Source organism: Erithacus rubecula (assembly GCF_903797595.1).
Source record: "Erithacus rubecula genome assembly, chromosome: 6".
Lineage (NCBI taxonomy): Eukaryota > Metazoa > Chordata > Aves > Passeriformes > Muscicapidae > Erithacus > Erithacus rubecula.
This window is the reverse complement of record NC_136688.1, coordinates 15,069,752-15,091,805: the sequence shown is the minus strand read 5'-3', so window position 1 is coordinate 15,091,805 and position 22,054 is coordinate 15,069,752. Positions and strand designations below refer to the sequence as shown.

At 40.0% G+C, this 22,054-nt stretch overlaps 1 protein-coding gene across 1 annotated transcript in view; it reads left to right on the top strand.

The window, feature by feature from the left end:
- The window catches only part of LGR4 (leucine rich repeat containing G protein-coupled receptor 4), a 66,171-nt gene that overhangs the window by 14,264 nt on the left and 29,853 nt on the right, over positions 1-22,054 (top strand). Inside the window, exon 2 of the mRNA XM_079310093.1 lies at positions 14,646-14,717. Coding sequence (XP_079166219.1) covers positions 14,646-14,717 — 72 coding nt within the window. The remainder of the gene's footprint in view (positions 1-14,645; positions 14,718-22,054) is intronic.

The following is a 22,054-nucleotide window of genomic DNA, read 5'->3' as shown; positions in this document are numbered from 1 at the left end:
CCAAAAATGGGCTTGGAGTTGGCCACCAAACCAAACCAAGCCATGCAGACATTGCTGGGCTTTTTCCTCCTTTCTTTAATACAGTTACATGGCATTTTCTTGTAGGAGGGGGAAACAGGAACACCAGGTAGGACAGGTAGTCATCTTGTATTATTTGTTGTGGCCTTAATTCTGTGGTCTAAGGTAAGACTAGAAAGAGATTTTGGTGTATGATACCTAAGAAGGCCATCTTATCTTTGAAAAGTGAAATCACCAGGTACCATTAGATTACCATTGCTGAAATGAAAGTTGCTTCTTTGGTTATATGAACTGAGTTACAAGCAGCTGACTCTCTGGTGTATTTACAAAAATACAAAAGGGTTTTTTATTATTCCAAAAAATAATGCAAAGGTCTATGTTGATTTGTACCCAGTTGGGTTTTCATAAAATCATAGAGTGGTTTGGACTGGAAGGAACTAAAGATCACCCAGTTCCAACCCCCTGCCATGGGTAGGGGCACCTTTCCCTAGACCATGTTGCTGAGATTCCCATCCAGCCTGGTCCTGAATAAAGAATGTTCCAGGCATGAGGCACACACAGGATCTCTGGGGAGCTTGTTCCAGTGTCTCAGCACCCTTGCACTAGTGAATGTCCTCCTGCTATAATGGAAGCCTATTGTCTTTCAGTTTGATGCCATTCCCCTTGTTCTGATCTGCATGCTCTTGTAAATTGCCTTTTTCCATTTCTTTTTTAGGCTCCCTTCAGGTATTAGGTCACCCCAAAGGCTTCTCTTATCCAAGCTGAGCAATCCCAGGTTTTGCCTAGATAGTTTTCTTTATAGCATGAAGTACTTGTTAAAGAGTGCCTGCCTGATATGTAGGTGGTGTAGAGAGGATATTAAAATGCTGCTTTTTGCATTTGCTCAGATTGGTGTTTGTATTTGTCTGTTCTTCATGTTTTGGGGGGTTTCTGTCAATCATAAAAAGGCTATTCCAGTTTTCTTTTGGGGAAGAAGGTGTTTTAGAGATTACCAGAGCCTCAGCCTGTGGTTCTTTGATGTGAAAAATATGCTGTGGTAATGATTCTGGTGTTTTTGGCTGGACTGGCAGGGGCATTTACAGGACAATGGAGTGAGGCAGCAGCACACTGGAGGGCTTGGACCATGGTTGGCAGGTGATGGCTGTACCTGGTGGTTGTACCTGGTAATCCCTGCCCACCCCTCAGCCCTTCACCATATACACTGCATGCCTCCCAAAAAACAGTGACCACATTAGTCTGCTGCCTGGACTGGAGTGGAAAAGGATTCGGTGATTAGGTTTCCTCCAATCAGCCTGTATCTATGAGGATGGGATTTCAGTGGTGTTTTCTTAAAACTGTGGGGGGGTTTGTGTGTTTGGGGCTCAGACATTGCAAGTTTTTCTAGCATTTCTGTCAAACAGAACCTGCCCACACTGCTCAAATGTCCTGTTTAATACACAGTCATCAGTCTGACATCAGTTTGGTCCTAAATAGTGGAGTGAGATTACTGTGATTCTATTAAATGCAAGTAGATATTTAATTGTGTGCGAGGCCAATTACAGAGCAGGGTTTATACTTCAGCCTCCACCAGCTCTGTTTTCAGACAATGCTGTTGCATCATGTGCAGTGTCAGTGGTACCCGGCTCTTTCTCAGCTGTCTGCTTCAGGATGACCAGGGATGCTTGATGAACATGCCTTGTTCCACATGCTTTCCTTTTGGGAGCTGTCTTGTGATAGCTTGGAGGGAGCAGATGCAGATTGGCTGATTTTAGGTAGCAAGGGATACATACAGCAAAGAATGACCTTAGTAAGATTGAACTTCTTAAATATTGATGATAATATTTAAAAGCTAAAATATAACAGTATTTCAGTTGTGAATACGTGGAAATTGTGTGTACTGCTTAATGTGTTTCAGAAATCCCTGTTACTTTTCTTCTTTCAATACAAGAAAACAGGCGTGTAATGCTTCATTGAAGGAAGCCTGTAGGGGTGCTTTGTGAGGGACTTAATTAAGGGCTTTGAAAGACTAAACAAAAGGAAAAAGAAAACGCTACAGGGTTATTGTTATTCCAGCCCATTGGCTCAGAGAGCTGACCATCTATTGGTGCCTTCTATCCTTTTGGGAGCTGAATGACACTTTTGTTCATGGTTAACAGAGGTGAAAGAAGCCAATTATTGGCTGTCTTTTCCACAGGGCAGCTGCAGAGGGATTTCACTGCAGGCAAATACGGACTTTTCTACCACAAGGATGGTTGTGATGACAGTTATTTTTGTGTAATTGTATGAAAGAAAACAGATCTTTTTTTTGCCTTCCAGTGACTTGTCTAGATGTTTATTGAAAACTACTGTGAATATGCTGGCAGGGAATGGGAACGTGTGAGGGACTGGATTCCCCATGTGAACAGTGTGCTCAGCTTTTTCTGGGAGTGTGAGCGAGTGAGGTTTTTAAAATTTATTTTTCTTCTCTTACTTTCTTTTTTACCTTGAAACTGCAGTTGGTTTTAACAGTAGAGTTTTTCTAATCGGTCTGCAGTGTGCATTTAGCTCTCTCATGGCTTGCCAGCTCAGGCTCCTTTGTGTGCAGTAATGCTGGAGGGACAATCTCTGCAGGTTAGTGGGCAGCCCTACAACAGCAGAACACATCAGCTGTGCCATTAAGGATTCCAAAAAGTGTCTCTGTGCCTGAAACCTGTCACCCCTTCTCCCACATCCCTTACTGCTTGGTCCCAGTACATTATAAAAATCTTTTCCCCAAACTCTTTCTTTTCTAATTAAGAGTGTATTCTTTTCCCTGCAAATTTTCTTTGTTTCAGCAGTTGTAGTTTAAATGGATAAAGAGTTTCGGTTGACTAAGAACCATGTTCTCTAACTATTTGGATTCCCCTCCAGTTAGGGGAAGATTCTGAGTGAGCCATCTTTGTTGTACTAGAGTTATTATTGCCATGTTGGCTGCTTATTAGGCCTGCCAGTTGCTGAGGTGGGCTGCTTGTGGTAGCCTCTTTGCACATTTGCATACATATTTTGGCATAGGTCACAGTAGTACTGTGAAACAAAAGGACAGAGGTGTGGGGCTGTGCAGTTGTCCGAAGAGTGCCAGCAGCACTTGGCAGGGATCAGGGTGATCTCCTGGGCTCAGCCTGGCTGAGGGAATGGGCCAGCAGCCTGGCTCCCAGGGGACTAACCAAGAAGAGCTGTGTGCTTTTTCACAGGGCAAAAAGCATGCATGAATTTGGCTTCCTGAAATGAAATACTTAGCTGTGTGATGTGTCAGATAATAACAAGATAATTCCTGGCTCTCTGTATGAGAAGAAATAAAATTGGAATTTATGTATTTGAATACTCCCTTGATGTCCCTTGTTCTGTCCTGTGCTATTGAAATAGAAGCTGAACCTGTAGCTGTTCTCTAAGAGTGTCCTGGCAGGTAATTTTGGCTGTTTCCATTTTAATTCATGTCTAAGGTTCACTGGAAGCTGAGGTGGATGCTTAACCCACATCTTCATGTGTATCTATAAAGAACTTGGACATTGATTTCAAATCAAAAAAGGAAATGTGGGTGAAACCATCATAACTCTACAGATGAGGAAGGCTAATGAGGCTGTTTGGATTCTTGTATTCAGCTACACTCCTTGTGAATAGGCAGCAGCTTTGCTGTTTGTTGAAGGCTCAGTTTCCTGAGAGACACACAAGGGTTGAGTCAGCACACATGAACTCTGCCACATGGGGAACTTCAGGCTGACTTTAATCCTTTAAATGTCATTAAGCAGAAATTACTCATGCTAAGTTGCTGTGCAATAATTTATGACCAAAAATTTTCAAAACTCGTTTTACATTCTATCAAATTTGGTTGTTCTTCATCAGCTTATTTAGGATACCTTGAAAATTGCTATATAAAAGCATTTTTGGTTCTAAAATGGCCCTTCCAGGTGCTGCCATGGAGTCTATTTTGGCACTAGGAAGTTGTACTATGTGCTTTTAGTTTTCCCACAGCATAGATATTTTGAGTGCTTTTTGCCAGAAATAGTTTTTAGTTACATCCAAGTTATATGTGACTCAAAAAAATTTCTAAATGCTAAAGCTATTGTATATAGGTTTGGACTAAGAATGACATTTAGATTTTGTCATCTGACTTTATTGTATCAGAGGCTTTGTCCATTCACCAATTTTGTTTTGCTATTTTTTTGGTTTTAGCCTTCTAAAAATGTAGGTCTTTCCCAGACTTTTGAGGCTCTGGTTGCTTTCTAAACATTGGGTGGGACAGACTAGAAGACTAAAATAAACCTGAAGAAAGTGAATAAAATTCAAAGTACTTAGAGTTACTAAAGCTGGCATTCTTATGAAATTGGATTTATAGCTGTTTATGTTCTCTTTTTGCAGCAGAGCAACAACACGCAGTGAAATTGCAACAGAAGATTTTTATATGAACGTTTGTGAATTGATTTAAGTGCTTTTTATCAGCAAGCAGATTCAAGGTTCTGTCTGCACAGCTCAGACCCATGGGTAGCCTTAGCCTCTTTCAGTCTCACAGAAGTGCAGAAATACTCTCTTTAGAGCCCAGGGCTGGGAAGGAAAGCAGCCTGTGTAAAGGCATGCAGTGCATCTCTGCCTGAGCAAGGGGCTGGGTCCGGAGTTGTCTCCGGGAGCTCACTGTGAAGCATTTGCTGCATTAAACACCGGGTTGCTCGGTGGAGGGGGATATCATGTCCTTGAGTCCAAAGGGTGCGTGTGCCCGCCGCCGCTCCTGCCAGGCGGTTTGGGTTTGATGGAATTGCCCTTGAAGGCACTGACTGAGGTGAAATGTGCCTTGTAGGTGTTGGTGGTAATGCAGCAGAAACCCGACACTGCAGCGGAGGTGGGGAGGGAGCCAGAGCCCATTAAACTGGTTAGGTTACATACTTTGGTGATGGTCCTGGTGTTTCAGCAATGGTTGTTCCTGAAGGCTTTTGATAAGGGAAAGGTGCTTGAGAACTTCCTCAGCAGTAAGGAACAAAACTGTGGCTTAGTTATGCGTGGAGTGGTGGAGTTTTGCAATATGTTTTAACTTTAAACACTGGAACTGACAACTCAATAAAGAAAATTCAGTTAGAATTGTCTAAAAATTACTTAGTTAACCTCGGTGACTGTGATTCCATTATGGTAAAAGACAGCTGATGCAGCTGGCAATGCTACCCTGTTTTAACTTAGCTGCAGGTATAGTGTTAAACTTTATTTACTTAAAACATAACAAATACCCTTCCATAAAACTCCTTTAGGTTTTCTGGTGTTGATTTTATTACCAGCGTGAGCTGCATGTGACATTTTTTCTTAGTGTGATGTGCCCAGTGTCTTCGATGCTTTTCTCTCCTACTACCATAGGAGCCTGCTGCTCCATAAAAGACATCTAGCACCATCTGATTACAAGAAAAAAAAAAAAAAAAAGAAAATATACCACAGAAATATACCACCAGGATATAGCTGGTTGAACTCTAAAGTGTGTCACCTGTTGCTACATTCCCCTTTTCCCTATGTGTAGAGACTTACGGGTTAAAAGAAATAAAAATATTTCTGCTTTCCTTTACTGACTTTTACAAATAATCTCAAGTCTTGCCAGAAATACTGGTTGTAATGTATGATGGCAGATGCAAATGCCTTGAGCTAAGATGATCTTACTTTGTGTAAGTTATTTTAAAACGTCTCAAGTCAGAGGTAGCTGTGGAGTGACCATGCTGGAAGCTTTCCTGTCAGATGGTAGCAGGATGTGCAAATTGGTTTCAGATCTTATAGGTTATTCATATTTTGAGATTAATACTCAGAGGTACAGGAGTAGTATTTTGGTACAGACTTGCCCTCGGATTGTTTGATTAATGTGCCTGTCACATGATTTGATTTTTTTTTATTTTTTGTACTCGATTCCCTGGCACTACTGTATTCCATAGGGTAAATAATTATGAAACTGTAAATTTTACTCTCTGCTACAAGTAATCTCTAGCTGTGTAAATCTTTGTGTAGAAGAAATACTCCTGCACTGAAAGATTTTGTTTCCTTCTCCAGGTTTAATAAGCCCTTCCTTTAGGCTGTACTCTGCACCCAAAGTGTGGCTCTTAAAATTCACCTGATGAGCATGTTAATTTGCACTATATTCCTATTCCGGGACAGGATCGCTTTCATAATAACGCAGTGGAATTTTTTTCTAGGTTAATTCCCTACCGTGTATCAACATAAGCCATTAAATGTACGTGTGATTGCTTAATGGCTGGCCTGCAGTGACTCAAATACCAGTTCAAAACAGGTCTTTGCATACAGGTATTGTTCTCTCCACGATCTTGATGATGGCTTGATTGGCACATGAATAGGGTACATCAGAGCTAGTTACTGTGTCTGAAAGAAAGCTAAAACACCATGTTGGAAGGAAAAAACCCAACAGGTTGATGTGACAGGGGAAGGAGGAGGCAGGAGAAATAACTTAGATACGGTGGGAGAAAGGAGATTTTATTTCTCTTGCAGGAACAGGCCTGCCTGAAGTTCTGCAGGTTTTTGGTTGCTGCCAGTGAAAATGTTGTAGGTACTGCTTCAGCAAAATGCTAAAAGCCTACTGAAATCTACAGGATTTATATGCTGCTTAAAAAAAAAAAAATAAAAAGGGCTCTGTGTGCCACTATTTACTAAAATTCTGATAATCAAAATCCTCTTTAATAGGCGGGGTCAGTGTGTGATCTGAAGTTTGATTATTTCCTTGAAAAAATCAGGTGAAGTGCTTAATCCCCAAGTGAGCTGTCACATAGTTTCCAGTTAGAGCCAGAGAAAAATGAATGGAAATGTTGCATGCAAGTTGCAGCATAATTTTCTTTATGCTGCTAACAAATGGAGATAAACAAATTCTCAGAGCATTCTCATGTGTTTTCCTGTTGAACAAAGAGTAGGGGCAGGGGAAGCAAGGTAATTAATTGGTTTGGGGAAGGATATGATAGGGAGCAGCCTTGGTCAGCTGGAGGGGCTTCAGGCTGTGATTTTGGATCGCTTAGTTGAGGTGCCTGTGCATCCTTGCTTTGCTTGCCGTGCAGTTTGTCAGGTGCATTTGGGAGCAGACTCCAGGTGAGCAGTGTGTGTTTGTACAGTGCCAGCCCAGGGGCAGGGTGAACAGGGCCCTTGGCTTCTGCTGCAGTACAAACAGCAGTGATAAGAGCTGTGCTCATTAGGAGATAGCACGGGAACTGGGGACATGGCAGTGTATTTACTGGGTGGGAATGCAGCCTGCGTCCTGCTTAGCAGTCACAGCACGTACTGATCAAGGCTTGAAATAGTTGGGTTATTTCCTTCCTTGTCAGAATAGTGTTTTCCTGGAGGAATTGGAAAGTGAAGCATGCTTGTGGATGAAAAAACATCCTGTCTCATAGGCTTTCTGTTATCCAGAATGGACTGTCAGCACAGAATGAGTTTCTGTGCTTTTAAGTTCTGGAGGTCTTTGTGATCACGTCAGAGGCAGCAGAAGCATGCTTAGGATTGCTGGGGAAAGATGGAATAACAAGAAGAAATATCTATATTAATGTGAGAGGTTTAAATTCTTCCCTTTTGTCATTAACTGCTCTGTGTGTATGTAACTATCAGGAGGAAAAAATATGTTGGGACATGGCAGTAAGGATTGGAAATAGGGATGGATAATGCTGCAGAGTTCTGTCTGTTGGAATGCCCAGTGGGCCCTAGTAGATGTGACTGTCAGAAATGAGAGAATGCAAGCTCTAAATGCAATGCCAGTCTGACATGGGGGTCCTATCACCATAGAAATGTTAGCTAATAGTATAGGTATTATACTATTATACTACACCTTTTCCAGTACAAAAAGGTAAGAAATTAATTTCTCAGCATGTTATTTATTTTGAACTCAAACACTTTCCAAGTGTAGGTTCCTCTGTAAACATCATCTTTGCCTGGTATTTATTTTCTTCCTATTCATGGTTTCTCACGGTTGGGATTGGCACATCTGCTTCTAACATATATCCTTGGATTTTAGCTGCACTCTAGTAGTTGTGATGTGGTGCTTTTGGAAGAGAATTGTTTGCTTCTTGTCATCAGGAAGATACAACTAAACAAAACTCTACTACGAAATTTGTTTCTTTTTAATTGAATTGAAAATTTCTTGCCAATCCTCTAGGCTGTTCATGCTTTCATTACATACTGAATACAGGTAAGGTATGGGACAGCAAATTCATTTATTCTGTCCTTCAGTGGTTTTATCACCATCCTGAAAGAACTGGCTAAATGGGAAAAAAGATTTAAAGCAGAGATATAATTCAGTTCCTTCTCTCCTATGAGACTGGCTGCTGAGGGGTGTGGTTTGGATGAAAATCACATTTGTTTTCATCATGTAAACGTGTTCCTATGAAGAACTGGGCACTGAATGTCTTTCTTCAAGACTGTAGCATTGCAGTATAACTTAGTATTAGCCTAACCTTGAGTTTCTCTGATTTCTTGTCTCCTCCTGCCCACTTGTCTTGGCACAAGTGTCTCTGCCTTTCCCTGCTGCCAAAACACCAGGATGTTCTCTTGGTTAACACAGATCCCACCTGGACAAAACTTGAAGCAGTGACCATTGCCATGCAGCTGTATAATTGGTCCTTTTTGTTTGTTTGTGGGTTTTTTGTTCTTGTTTTGTTTTGGTTTTGGTAATTGGTGAAGAACTGTTGGTCTTGTATGCTAAGAAGAATATATGTTGCTTTGTCTTTATCCTCACCAGAGTTAATGTAATCAGGTCATTATCTATGTTATCAGTGGCCCAAATGGTAATGGATGGCTGGTTTTTGCTGGGTACTTCCCAGCATTATGTTGAGGTACAATTGCAATATCTTGGCTTATTTAATGTAGTTTCTAAAAATACAAACAGCCTCAGCTTTTCCTAGTACTACTGAAACTGGATCACGGTTACTACCCGGGGAATTTTATATAAGATTAAGACCTATTACCTAATGGTTTTGTACAAGTAGGTAGGAGGGCTCTATTCAAATACAGACAGCTCTGCCTAAGTAATTTTCTACATGTTATAATTAAATAACTCAGTGGCAGATGGCCCAGACATTTGAAAAGACTGAATGGAGCCTACAGTATTACATGCTATTATCTATCAACAAACAGGTTAAGCTTGCTCAGAGGCAGTATTTTATAGGAATTTAAAGGTGCCTTGTTGAAACATGATCTTCTTTCCTTCAACCAACACTCCCCTCTCTTTTTCTATCTCACTCCTTCCCTTTCTTTCTTGTTTTTTAAACCTGGTGGAGTTAAAAAGCCAGAAAGTAGATAGCTATTAATAAAGTGCTGGGAAGCACAAGGCTGGGGTGTGTTTTGATCTTGTTTTAAACAGCCAGTCTCAATTTGGTTTTGTTGAGATTTCAGTTTGCTTTTCTGTAGCTAGGTATTTAATGGTTTTATTTGGCTTAAGAGTGTTTTTACAAGGTGGTGTGTTTTAGGTCATTAGCATGTATTTGGATGCAGTGCATGAATGTGTGGGAGGGTTTGTGTGATCCCAGTGCAGATCCAAGTGTTGAGAGAGGAGAGTGGTCCCTTTTTGTTGTTGCAGCTTTCCTTCTTATGCAAGAATTATTGTCCCACTGTTCCCTTTCCACCAAAATGGTAGAGAAGCTGCCTCTGCCTGCAGGAGACACTGTAACATGCTCTGCATTGCCTCTGACTCTTCTTTGTGTGATGCCACTTATGAAAGCTGTGATTGAACCCACTATTAAAAGATGAGTGTTTCTGCTCTTAAAATATGAGAGATTTATAAGTTGCCATCCAAGAGACTAAGTATTCCTGCTCATCTTGAAACCTGGGGATGTTTGACTTTGCTTAGTGGTAAAATCAACAATCCTTGAAAAAAAAATCCAAACAACTAAAACCTCACATCAGGAACTGGAATGCTTGAAGGAGGAGTATGATAAAAAGTTTAAGTTCATTGTGTTTTCTATTTCTAGTTTGCTTTTCTGAAGTCTCTACTGCTGTTTGGTTTAAAAGTGATTAAATGTCTGGCATGATGCAAGATAAGATGAGGTGCTGTGTAGTTTTTACTGTGTCCAGCAAAGTTGCTTTTTTCTTCCAAGGAGAATGGACACAAGAGCTTTAAATGGGGAAAGAGCTTTAAATGGGGAAAACCCAACTGTTTCATATTCACAAGAAAACAGAAAGCTGATTTGATGGCCTGTTTTCAACAGAGAGAGGTTTTCATTGCTTTTATTATTGTTGCCAGTTAGTGTAAGTATTTTTAATGACTTTAAGGTGTTTCTGTGTTAGGTGAAAGCAGGAAACTTTGCTAAAGTCAGCTGGAAATTAATATTCAAGTGGTTGTCAGAATAAGCTGAAAGGATCTACCTGAGCAGGCTGGAGACAGCAGATGAGTGCTGGAGAACCTTGGCTTGACTTTTCACCTTTTGCCTGGAAAAAATGAATCTCTGCATTACCTAGGATGATGAAATAACATTTACAGTTGCAAGCCACTAATTTTAGTTACTTTTATTCTTTTCTGCAGTACCTTCTTGGAAGAAGGGGCAATGCTTCTGGCAGAGTGTAAGAAGTCTTATTTATCATTCAAAGCTGCAGCCATGGCACTGGAGGGAGGGAGTGCTGTTGTGTTTATTTTGTTGCACCTCTCCTACCTGAAATGGTGAAACTAATTGTAATTATAAGGCTGTGATTCATGTTACCCCCAAGATGCAGCCTCTTGCTAAAGAGGTGACCACCTTTGGTAGGTCATATTTTAGTTTCAATGCCAGTTTCTTGGCCATCATTTTAGTTTCAGTGCTAGCTTCTTGCCCCATCATGCCCTTCCAGGAATGTTTCCAGGAATGGGGCATCTGCTAATGTTGGGGAATGAGTGAATAGTTAGCCTGGCTGTTCAGTACAGATAAACCTAGTTAATGGCTGCCTGCTGAAAGGTGCAGGTCTGCCCTGGCTTCTCCTTGTTCCTGATGTGTCTGCAGGGTAAACCCAGTGTAAACCCATGGCATTACCATAATCTTACATCTCTTAGAGCTGTTGTCTGTTTTGCACTTTCTGGGGAAAACATCCCAAATACAAATGTGGGTCTAAACTTAGTGTTGAGTCATAGGTGTAGTTTGCTGTGCTGACAGACCATACTGAGGACTTGTTGGAAGAACAAGAAAACTGTTATAAGCCTTCTGGATACTGAGTCTGAACTTCAGTTTGCCAGTAAAATCTAGGGTAAATGTAAGGAGGTTTTGGTGTTTTGTTTGTTCTGTGTGCACATGGGTTTGGTGGCAATTCAAAGGTTTGCAGGTGTTGTGCTGTTTTTAGGGACCTTAATCTGGATGTAATAACCCAGTCCATTGTAGGTCTAGCTTAGTCCTGCTGAAAAGGGGCTTCAGGCAGCTGCTGACAGGATCCTCCTGTTGTGTGAGAGCATCATTCCCATGAGCACTGCTAGAGCTTGGGGTAGAAATATTAATACTCTTTTATTCATTCTTAGGAACTTTTTTAGTATATCAGCTCCCTAAATGATTTCTGGGCTTATAGACCTGAGGGTTATTTAGCAGAGGAACAGGTGGTGTATGGCAACTTTTCAGTGGAGATTTCTTTGACATGTCAAGGGGCATACTAATACTTTATTAAATAGATGGCTTTCTTGATACTGCATGGACTGATCCCCCTTTTTTTTAATTTAGTAGTAGTAAAATGACTATTTTTAAAATACAGTAGAAACTTAGAAGGGGCTATTTTTGTTTAGGACTGTGGTTTTGGGGATTATTTACCATTATTTTGTCATAGTGTATTGTGCTCCACCATTTTTGTTGCAATTCTTCTATTAATTATGTGCTATTAAGAGTATCTTCCCAAATCAACTTGGTAAAACTTTATAGAGACTGGTTATTAAGTAATCTAATTTTAGTGTCATGGGTGTTCCTAATATTGTTTGTAAATTCTTGCTTGTGAAGTACTTAATGTTTTATTACCAGCTTATAGTGCCTGTGAACTCATTCTTTAAGGATACTCTGCAGAGTGAAGTGAAAAGAAAAGAATATTTTATTTATATATGTATTAGCAAAGCTGCTTTTACATAATGTTCTTAATTAAACAAGAATTGTTTTAAGATTTGTATGGTGATCATTAGGAAACTTTCAGAGTTGGTGCTCTGACATTCTGGAAAGTTTGCAAATCAGTGCTATAAAGATTGACTTATTTATTTATTTAGTAAGAGTTGCTGTCACATGGAATGAAGGCAAATGCAGATACTTAATAAGAATTTCAGCTTTTTAGTGAGGCATCATGATAAGCAGTTGGTGAAGATTCACATGATAAAGACAATCACAGTTTATATTTTTGTCTGGTTTTGTTACAAATTCAGCTGGAAATAGATTTTAGTAGAATTTGGAGATATTGATGGTGGTTCTTAAGTCCTCATTATTAAGGTGATCTGTTTAATGCTTGCATCCAAAAATCTACTTCCCAAATTAAAATTGTAGAGCCTAACACTTGAAGCTACATGGAAAAACCGTTTTTAGTTAATTTCAGATCGCAGAGAAAGTCAGGATTTGTGTGAGTTTGGGTGTCATGCATTCTGTGTGTCTGCATGGTTTCCATTGGCTTTGTTTGGGATTGTGTAGGGCACTTCTGAAACTGGGCATTCATAGCTCTGGGAATTCAGACCCTTGCTTTCAGGTGGGTGTGATTTCCTTACCTCAGCTGGCAAAAAGAGATTCCATGTGCTGCAACAAGTGTGGGTGCAGCCAGAACCTTTGCCATGGTGATGTGTGAGCACTCATACAGTGCTTTCTGACTTCTACTGCCACTATTTATTGTGGTGCATATGACAGTAAGGTTTTATAGCAGCTGGACAGTTTTTTGACAGTTGTGATTTTCTTGCACAGGTTACCAATTCTTAAGATTAGGGTCTCCACTCTCTTCTTACTCTTCTATTCATAAATGCTTCTCAGCTGATAACAAAAGTGGATTTGCAGTTCTCTGGAAAGGAGAAGACAAGCCTGGATGTGTGAAATGTGTGTGTATTTATGACAATTTGAAAACTGTGTGAGAGTAGAAGTTGCAGACAGATGACATTTCATGTACCTGACACATGTATTTACTTTCCAGCACAAGAAGAAAAGCATCCTCAAGAGCAGCATTGTACTGTGAGCAGGCTGCTGCTGAGGCACAAACACTGCTTAAAGCCTGCAGGCTCTAGAGTCTGGGGATAAAACATCTCCAGTTCACTCCTTCTGGAGCTCAGTGAAGGGAATCTTCTGTTCCATAGTGGATGTTTTTGGACTCTTAGCACAGTTGGGTTTGTTTTGTATATGCTGAACCTTATTTTGATGTCACTGTTCTTGAGTTAGGTTAGTGCAGTATTAGCAGCTGCTGAGGAGTAGCTTTCTTAGTTTGTGCTGGGAAATGAAAAATGAAGTTTTTGGACTCTTGTTTAATTAACTTTTATTTTAGAGGACTGTTTAATTAACATTTATTTTAGAGAAACGGTTTCCTCTAGATTTAGTGTAAGAGTGCAGGTTTGACATTGGCAGTGCCTGAGGGTCTCTGCTGCACAGGTGATTCAGAGATCAGTTGCCAGTGACTTGTTAATGTCATGGAGGAGCTTCAGTGGTACTTGTTGGCCATCAGTGAGATAAAAGGAGAGTTTGGCTTTGTTTGCTTCTTTAATCTGAATTATGAAGGGAGGTGGCATATAGAGCCTAGAGAACAACATGTGGAAGACAGCAAGCAGGAAAGGCTCTACTAACAAGTGTTACTGAATTGCTTATTAACTGCATACTAAAAGAGCCCAAACCAGCAACCAAGTGGAAAGTAAGAACTTGGATTATGTCATGAATTGTTACGCAGTTAGTTTAATTATCAAACCAAATCGTTTTCATGCTGCTTTTATTCACACTGAGTAATAACTTGCTTTGGGACTGGATTATCTGTGATCATTGTGTAGGTGTGAGCTGAGGTGATGTCACCAAGTTTGCCACTTACTGCTGCTTTGTACAGAAAAGAGCTGAGCAGGTCTGCATACCTATCATGTAAGCACTTGCTGCCAGCTTCCCTCTGCCCGTGGATTGAGAATGAAATCTGCTTAAAACTATTACCTCCAGGACTTCATAGGTTTTGTAGAAGGAAAACAAAACAAAAAAAATCTGTGGTAGAGCTAGGACGTGTTTCTGCTATTCTTGCCAGTAGTTGCAGAAGCCTTGATTGCCAGAAGCTATTTATTAAGTCCTAACGCATTTTTTTTTTTTCAAGGCACTGTGGGATGAAAATTTGCACAGTGGGTGGTCACAATATTTTTTTTTTTTTCATATGCTTGTGGTTTTAGAATAGTCTTAATCATCTGAGTTAAAACTGTAAGTTGGTAAAAATTAGTGCTGGAGATAGCAGTACTGCAGAGCCTCCATGCATGCCTTCCCTGTAGTTTCACAGTAATTATTTTTGTTTAGAGGTGTTGGAAAACTTTATTTTGTCAACTTCCTGTTTTATAGGTCTTTGCTGCAACCTGATTCTCAAATTACAGTGACTTGAAAGTTTAGCATGCAAATTTCTAGAAAGATACATTACTGTGTGATACTATAATAGCTTTTTTTCTGTTACCATATTATCCATGAGGCTTTCTTTTTCTTATCCTTTTCATAGAGTGTAAAATTACTTTCCTGGTTATTGATAAATCTGCATTTGTTCTTTTCCAGAGATATCAGCATGAATAACATCACCAGACTACCAGAAGATGCCTTCAAGAACTTTCCCTACTTGGAAGAGCTGTAAGTATTTTACACGTTAAAGTTTTGCCACAGCATCATGTGGCTGTATAAGTGAAGGTGGGTGGAGAAACACTGTTAAGTGGAACTGTGAACAGAAAAAGCAATTATGCTTTAAAAATGTAATCTTGTACATGTTTGGAAACCAGGACAGTAAATGCTACTTACAAGGGACTTTTTACAGTAATTATTTTAATCATGGCTAGAGTGATGACACATCCTAATTACAGTGTTATCCAAAGATAACACAAGAGTTGTGTAATTACCATTGTTTCTGCAGGAGCTACAGTGTAGCTGTTGCACAAGTCCCATAAAATAGGTGTTGCTTCATGTTCTGAGTGACTTCCTTGTCCTTGTAGGCTGCAGATGCAATGCTCACAAGCCCTGACCTATATCAGGAAGATATCCTGTATCCTGACCTATATCAGAAGCTGGGTGGTACAGGGCTTCTTTTTCTCCATTTCTCTGGCAGAAATTTTTTCCCACTTCCTACCTCCCTTTTGTCTTACTCTCATTTTAGCTATTTTATGTTTCACTTAACTGATACTTGGGTTTCTGAATCTTGGGTGTCATGTGCTCAGTGTTTTGCTGCAGTCTTTGCTAAGATGCCTTTGCAGAGCTGAAGCATGCTTTCAACAGCATGGTCCTTCAGGAGGTGGGTTTCAGAGTCAGTAAACAGGGAGGCAGGTTTGACATTCACTTTACTGCTTTAAACACTGTTGTGTGATTAGCACTTTCTGTGCCTTATAGTTTCCTTATCAGTGTAGTGAGGGTAAGGGTAATGGTTCAACCTTTGCAAGAGAGTTTTGAGAACTTCCAGTGCCAAGCAATAGATAAGACAAACCCCTGCAATTTGCTTTGCCTCTCTTGTATTTTCAGTGGCAAAGTAGGATTTCTCATATTAAAGAGCACTAAAAAGTACAAATTAAAGTTGCCTCTGTTTGCAACCTTGGCAAGACTAGGACTATGAATGCTGCATTGAGAGGATTTTCAGTAAATCACCTTAGGGAGAGAGCAGCTCATTTCCCCAGACCACCCTTAGGAGGTAGGGAAGTGTTCTTCTGACATTGCCAATGAGGAAACAAGCAAAGAATGAAAACCATTTGTAGAGGGCAAAAGGATAAATTAACCCTGTAGCAAAACTGCAGATTAAGCCCTGCACCCTTTGACTCTGGTTATCTATTCTAACCTGTACAGCCACTACACCTCATTGGAGCAAAGACACTGAGAAATTGATAAGAGGTGGATTACTTTCTTCTGAAGAAAGACCTGTGTTCCTGAAAGCTTTTTGTTTTCACCTCAGCCTCACTGGTTGCTCTAATAAAGTGTTCCACCTCTTCTTAGAATTTTGATCTCTCTTATATCCTGATAATGTAGCAGCAAACATTACTAATGCACTTAAATAACTCCATTTTACCTGGTTCTTAAATAGTTTTGACTCAGATCAGTACAACTGTGAAGTCCAGTTAAGTTGATTTATGCCAGATAAATTTTTTGAGATCTTATTTCATGTTTACAGGTTCTGGTTTATTGCCTTTGTTTTTAGGTATTGCTTAAGTCTTTGATATAGTCAAGAATGCTTTATGAAGAAAAATAGGTTTTCAGATGATGCATTTGTGTTGACAAATGCTTGTTTGGCTTCAGCATATATACTAGCTAACATTCTAGATGTGCTCTCTAACATGTGCTTCTGTACGTTTGTTAGACTAGATTTGTAACCTGCTTTTTACATTTTAATTCTTTATAGGCAAATTTCACACCCAAACAATTCTGTTTATCCAGCTTAGATGACTGTGGGAGACTTCACTTTTTTCCTCCAAAAAGCAATTAAGCAATAAAACTAAGGGGTGGGTGTGCATATTGTGTAACTTCATAAACCTTAAGGTGTGTCAGGAGATAAAGAGGAAAGGCAGAGCCTTCAGCCATCACCTGTTGTGCTTATTGCCAAAGAGCCATTTGCTACATGTACCTCATTGTCCCCCTAAATTCCAGGTTTTCAGTTTGGGGAAAAAATAGGCTAGCATTAAGCTCAGGATTATATGTGAACACCAAGAAGCTTTAAATCATTCTTAGCATGCTTACTTGATGTGTTAAAGCAACTTCTGGGGAAAATACCCCAAAACAAAACCACAAGTCAACTCTAGATTCTCTTGTTTCAGTTCAAGTTATTAAAGGGAGATATAATAAAGTAGCTTCAAATGAAAGCAGCTTTCCTCCTTCATAAAAATGACCAACACCAGATATGAAACGTTTCTGCTTTGTTCTCTATGAGTTAAGGTACAAAAATATTTCATTCTTTATTTTTGCTGGTTATGGACAGGAACAAGTGAACTCTCATACTTCCTACTGTACAAGCACAATTTTTCCTTTCTATGATTGTCAGAGTTTCTTCTTAGCTTTTATTTATAGTTTAACAGATCAAAGTTGTGACTGCTAAGCCCTTGCAAAGCTGCTATTCCAGCAGTGTCCATGCCAAAGAAAAGTAATTTAAAGAAAACACTTAAAGTGATGTTGGAATCTGTGCTAGAAGTGACTTTTTATTGAGAAGTTCTCCCAAGAATTATGCTGAAGAAAATGAAAATCTGCAAACTAATGGGGATGCAGTAAGTGCCCACAGCATCATGCAGTCTAGTGGGTCTCCATCAAGGAGGCAGCTCCAGACACTTTATCTTCATACCATGCCATAGCCCTGCCATTGTCACATTCTGTGTTTGATTAGCCCTTGGCACAGTCTGCTAATTAGTGTTGCAAAATAGTATCATAGAATTTAATTGAATGGAAATGGCAGACAATTAGAATGTATTATTTAGGCAGCTGAGTTGCGTGTATGAAGAGGCTGAGATAAAAAAGTTCAGTAGAAGGCATTTGAAATGGGGGCTGTCATTTCTTCAGTGAAATTAATTATTTGGTAGTCAGAGGATCATTTCCCAAATTCTAAAATGAACACTGGTGGAAGAAGCAGAGCAGCAGATTTGGAAAAGCTGGCTGCTCAGTTCACAGGTGCCTTCTGTGTCAACAAAGAGGAGGCAACTTGGGTGCTTCAGTTCTGTGTCTCAGGCTGTTTTTTGGATATTCTGGGTCATCCAAGACCCCTGCACCAGACTGACAGGTCTGACACAGATGGGAAACCAGTGGGTGCTGTGAGTGGCAATGTTGGGACCAGGTGGAAGAGGACATCTGAAATGGCACTAAATGGCCATGTTTGCACAACTGACCCCAGCAAAGAATCAAATTTGCAGGAATAATCTGGGATTTTGTGACTCTGAGATAATGTCCTGTCAGAGTATTACTCCCAGGTACAAGGGAAGGGGTTTTGATTTGTCCATGGGCAGAGTCAGACCATGGGTGAGTGCTCAGTGTACCCTCATTCAAGCCTTGGCATGCACATTGCTGTGTAGCACACTCACCATATGTCAGCAGGGCTCTAGCATTATTTATAAATGTTATAAAAATCCTCCATGCCTGTGCAACTGATACCCATCTGGAAGTAATTTGCAAACTATTGAAATGGCAATGGTCAGAGTCAGGCAGAAGCAGACCACCAAGGGTTTTGCCTTAGCAGTTAATGATGTGTATTCTTCAGAAAATGCTAACATAAATATGCTGCAGCCTTAAACGTGATATGGAAACTAAAAATTCTTTGAGAACTTGGCCATGATTTTCTAACCACACCTAAAGTATTTATAGAAAGCTAGAAGAGGAAAATATAACATGATAATTCAGTGTTTTTAGAAAGTAGAAACCATTTTCCAGTGTGAATTTTTAACTAGAATATCTATGTTGTGTTACGTTTTGTTGGCCTTTTTGAAAAGTGGCAATCCTTTCCAATATGTAAAGTTATCTAAAGTAGTTTGAAGGATTTACACTCTTATTTGTGAATGATCTGCTAGATTATTTAAAAAGGCAGTCTCTTATTGAGGAAGGCAAAAATCAAAATTATTTTTTTTCTTGGCCAGTTTTCCAGTCTGCCATCAGAAACTTGAACCACTCCAATAAAGCATACGTATCTTAGACTTAATGACCTTTTCGGCTTGTTTTGATTTCCACTCTTAACCCTCTAGAATGTTGCCATCTTATTTGCCCTGCACTCATGGGCAGAATTTAGATGATAAGCTTTTAGCTGGTCTGTGTGAGAGGCAGAGGGCTGCAGTACGTTCCATGTCTGTCTGTAGCTGTGACAGAAGGATGTGATTGTCCCAAGGAGAGCACAGGTGATTTCAGCCTTAGGGTAGGGTCCTGACCTTCTCCAGCAGGGTTAGAGAGGTGCTCTGCACTCTGACTGTTGGGTACAAAAACCACACCCAGTAACACTGCAGGGAAAATAATCCTTCCTGAGAGCACCAACAGCCACAAGGGCTCTATTAGCTTCAGGTGTGTGCTGATACCAAGATCTGTTGTTGTGATTTTGGTTTTTGCTCATACATGGTATGAAATAGTCTCTCTCCTGTGACACTGCCTTGTTTGTTTTATCCAGCAAGGGCAAAACCTTCTTGTTTAATGGCTGGGGAGATCAAGTAATAAAATGAAGAGTTAGTTCCATATAAGTTTCTATTTTCTGAAACACAATGCTGCTCTGCTTTTTGAGACATGAATAAACAGTGAACAAGAGACCACACATGTGCAACTAATTGTTGCAAGAAAATAAATAGTGTGACTGAGTATTTGCTTGACTGTTTAATTATATCCATGTTGATAAGTCTTAGGAGGTCTTGCTTAAATATCTCTTCACCTCTCTTCCCTGGCCAGAGTTTTTGATCATGGTTTTTAATTGACAGAGTATAGTTTAGGAACATAAGGAATAATTAAAATGTATACTAGCAGTGAAAATGGGGTGGGGTTTTGCCATAAGGTTGTAATCAGGAAGTATCTGCAAGGGAGATGTCTGGAGCTATTTTCCCTCTTGACTGCAGCTGAAGGTGACCAGCTGGCTGAAATGCCACAGCTGCTTGTTTTTGTAGTATCTCTTTCAGTGTGTAATTTAGATGGTACACTTCCTCTAATTTCTCCATCAGCACCAAGTTGTATTATCCTTGGGCAGGCAGACGGAGTGTAGTGTATTTTATATTCCCTGAGTTCTATGAATAAGACATGTCTCAGAGTTATGCCAAGGCTGGGCTGTTAGTTTAGGATGCTGTGTCTTTCCTCACCTGGCTGTGGGACACTTGATGGAAAGACTTGCCTTGTCCTTCATGCTAGATCTTTCAAGAGCAGTGTTTTCAGTATGTGAATGCTGATGAGATGGTGCAATTCTTTTCTCTTTCATCTGTGTGAAAAATCCCAAGGTTTATAGTTAGAAACTGGAGGTGAAGGACTTGTTTTGAGTAGAAAAGGTAAGAATGACTCTTCATGTTGTCCTGATACCTTGTGTTAACATATGATAACTAAAAGTGTGGTTAAACATCCTCTTGTAAAACAGGCTGGCATGGTTGGAGACATTACTGCCCCATCTCTGCCTGTTCAGCCTCACCAGCAGACTCTGAGGAGCAGGCAGAGATAATTTTCAGCTCCTTTTTTGCAAAGGCAGCCAGTGTAGATACCAGCTGTTGGTCCCTCAAAAATGGCAGTATGATACAGGGTTGGAATCCACCAAGTGCCCTTCATAGATCTACCAGCTCTGAATACCTGAACAGCTGGAGGAGGTGATTTCCTTAGTTGATCCAGCCTGAATTCCAAGAGGTAAAACTTTAATGAAAAAAATGCAAGGGGTAGGTTTCTCATGTGGTAGCAAGTTAAAAGCCTAACAACTTGACCAGCCAGCTCACATTACTGCCTTGTGTGCACTGGAGCTTTAAAAGTCATCAGCATGTTGTAACTTGCACCTTCAAATTCTAGTCAAGACAAACCTTTAGGCAAAGACTCCCAAGTAGAATTAACCACAGTCAGCTAAGATATTTTTAAACATCATTTACTTGGTCTGCATTAAATGCTAAATGATGTTTCAAAACATGTTGGCCAACCTGTGTTTAATTAGTGCTTTCTTATCTGTGAGTCCTAAATCAATTTGATTCTGGATGAGTTTTAGTCATGCTGATACAAGAATATTTCTGTAGCTTAGAAGGTTCTTACTCTGCTTGACAGCTGCATGTTTTTTCCTGTTTGTGGGGATAGATGCTGGTAGGTTGAGTAAATTCCATTGTTTTTTAGAAGATGAGAGGTTTTTTTTTCCTTTCCAGTTTCTGTTTCCACATGTTAATTTCCAAAGTTGACAGTCCCAAGACTGGTTATTCTGCTGCAAGTACTTTTAGAGGACAACAAAACTTTTTCCTTATCTGTCAGTTTTTTTGAGTTTCAGTGTTCTGCTCACATGCACACACATAGAAGCTGGTTTAGCTAAATGGCCTGAAGGCTGGGCTTTCCTGTGTTACCCTTTCAAGACCAGTCTTAAAGCCTTATTATGCTGCCAGGTTGGGGCTGTCTGAAGGTATAAACCAGATAAGAAACTTTTGGAGGCTGAGCAGTAACTTGAGAAGCCCTTAAGCTGTGTCTCTCCAAGTGCTGGTCTCCAAATGGTGCTTGTGCCATGCAGTCCTCCCTCCTCCTTTTGGTTTTAGAAATTGGAGTGTTGAACAAGAGATGTGTGTGTGAGTGATCAGGTAGCCAGTTCAAGGCTAGGGTCTCAGGAGTCATCACAGGAGCTCTATGAAAATCTTGGATGAAAAAGGAAAAGAAATGAATCCTGTATGTTAAAGATAAACATCTTATACTCTGAGAAAGTAACTGAGTCTATGTTGTCATCATAGTTTCATAGTATGATGCTATATGTTACCACAAGAAGACATGGTGATGTCATTCTTTTCCCTGCTTTCCTCCCCTCTGCTTGCATGTTTGTATTCTTGTATATTTTGTTAGTACACAGGTACTTTTGGCTAATTAGCCTTGGCAGATGTCCTGACACAGAAATAGTAACCAGACTCCTATGAAGTTCTTTTTCCCGCCCTTCTTATATAAAAGTAAAATTCTAGATGATTCTATTAAAATATTTACTTTTATTCCAGCTCAAAAAAAAAAGATAACAGTCAACCTAAACTGAATCAAAGAATCATACTGAAAATTACCTCAATTTCTTTAGGGTCATTCATTGTGAGGGTGTCTGCAGAACCTGGGTCTTATATTTATTTACCCAGCATCCGTCTGGGGTGGTTAGAAAGCAGTAACAGAAGTTCATTGCTAATACATGTCCACTTAATCCACTTCTCCATTCTGCAGTGTCACGTGCTAGATGCATGGTCATTCAAAGATCCCCTGCCTAGATAGCCCATAAATGCCAGGACAAGAGACAAGGCTGTATAACAGAACAGAGCAACTTTGAGTGTTTACTATAACAGCAGCAGTTTTTTCAC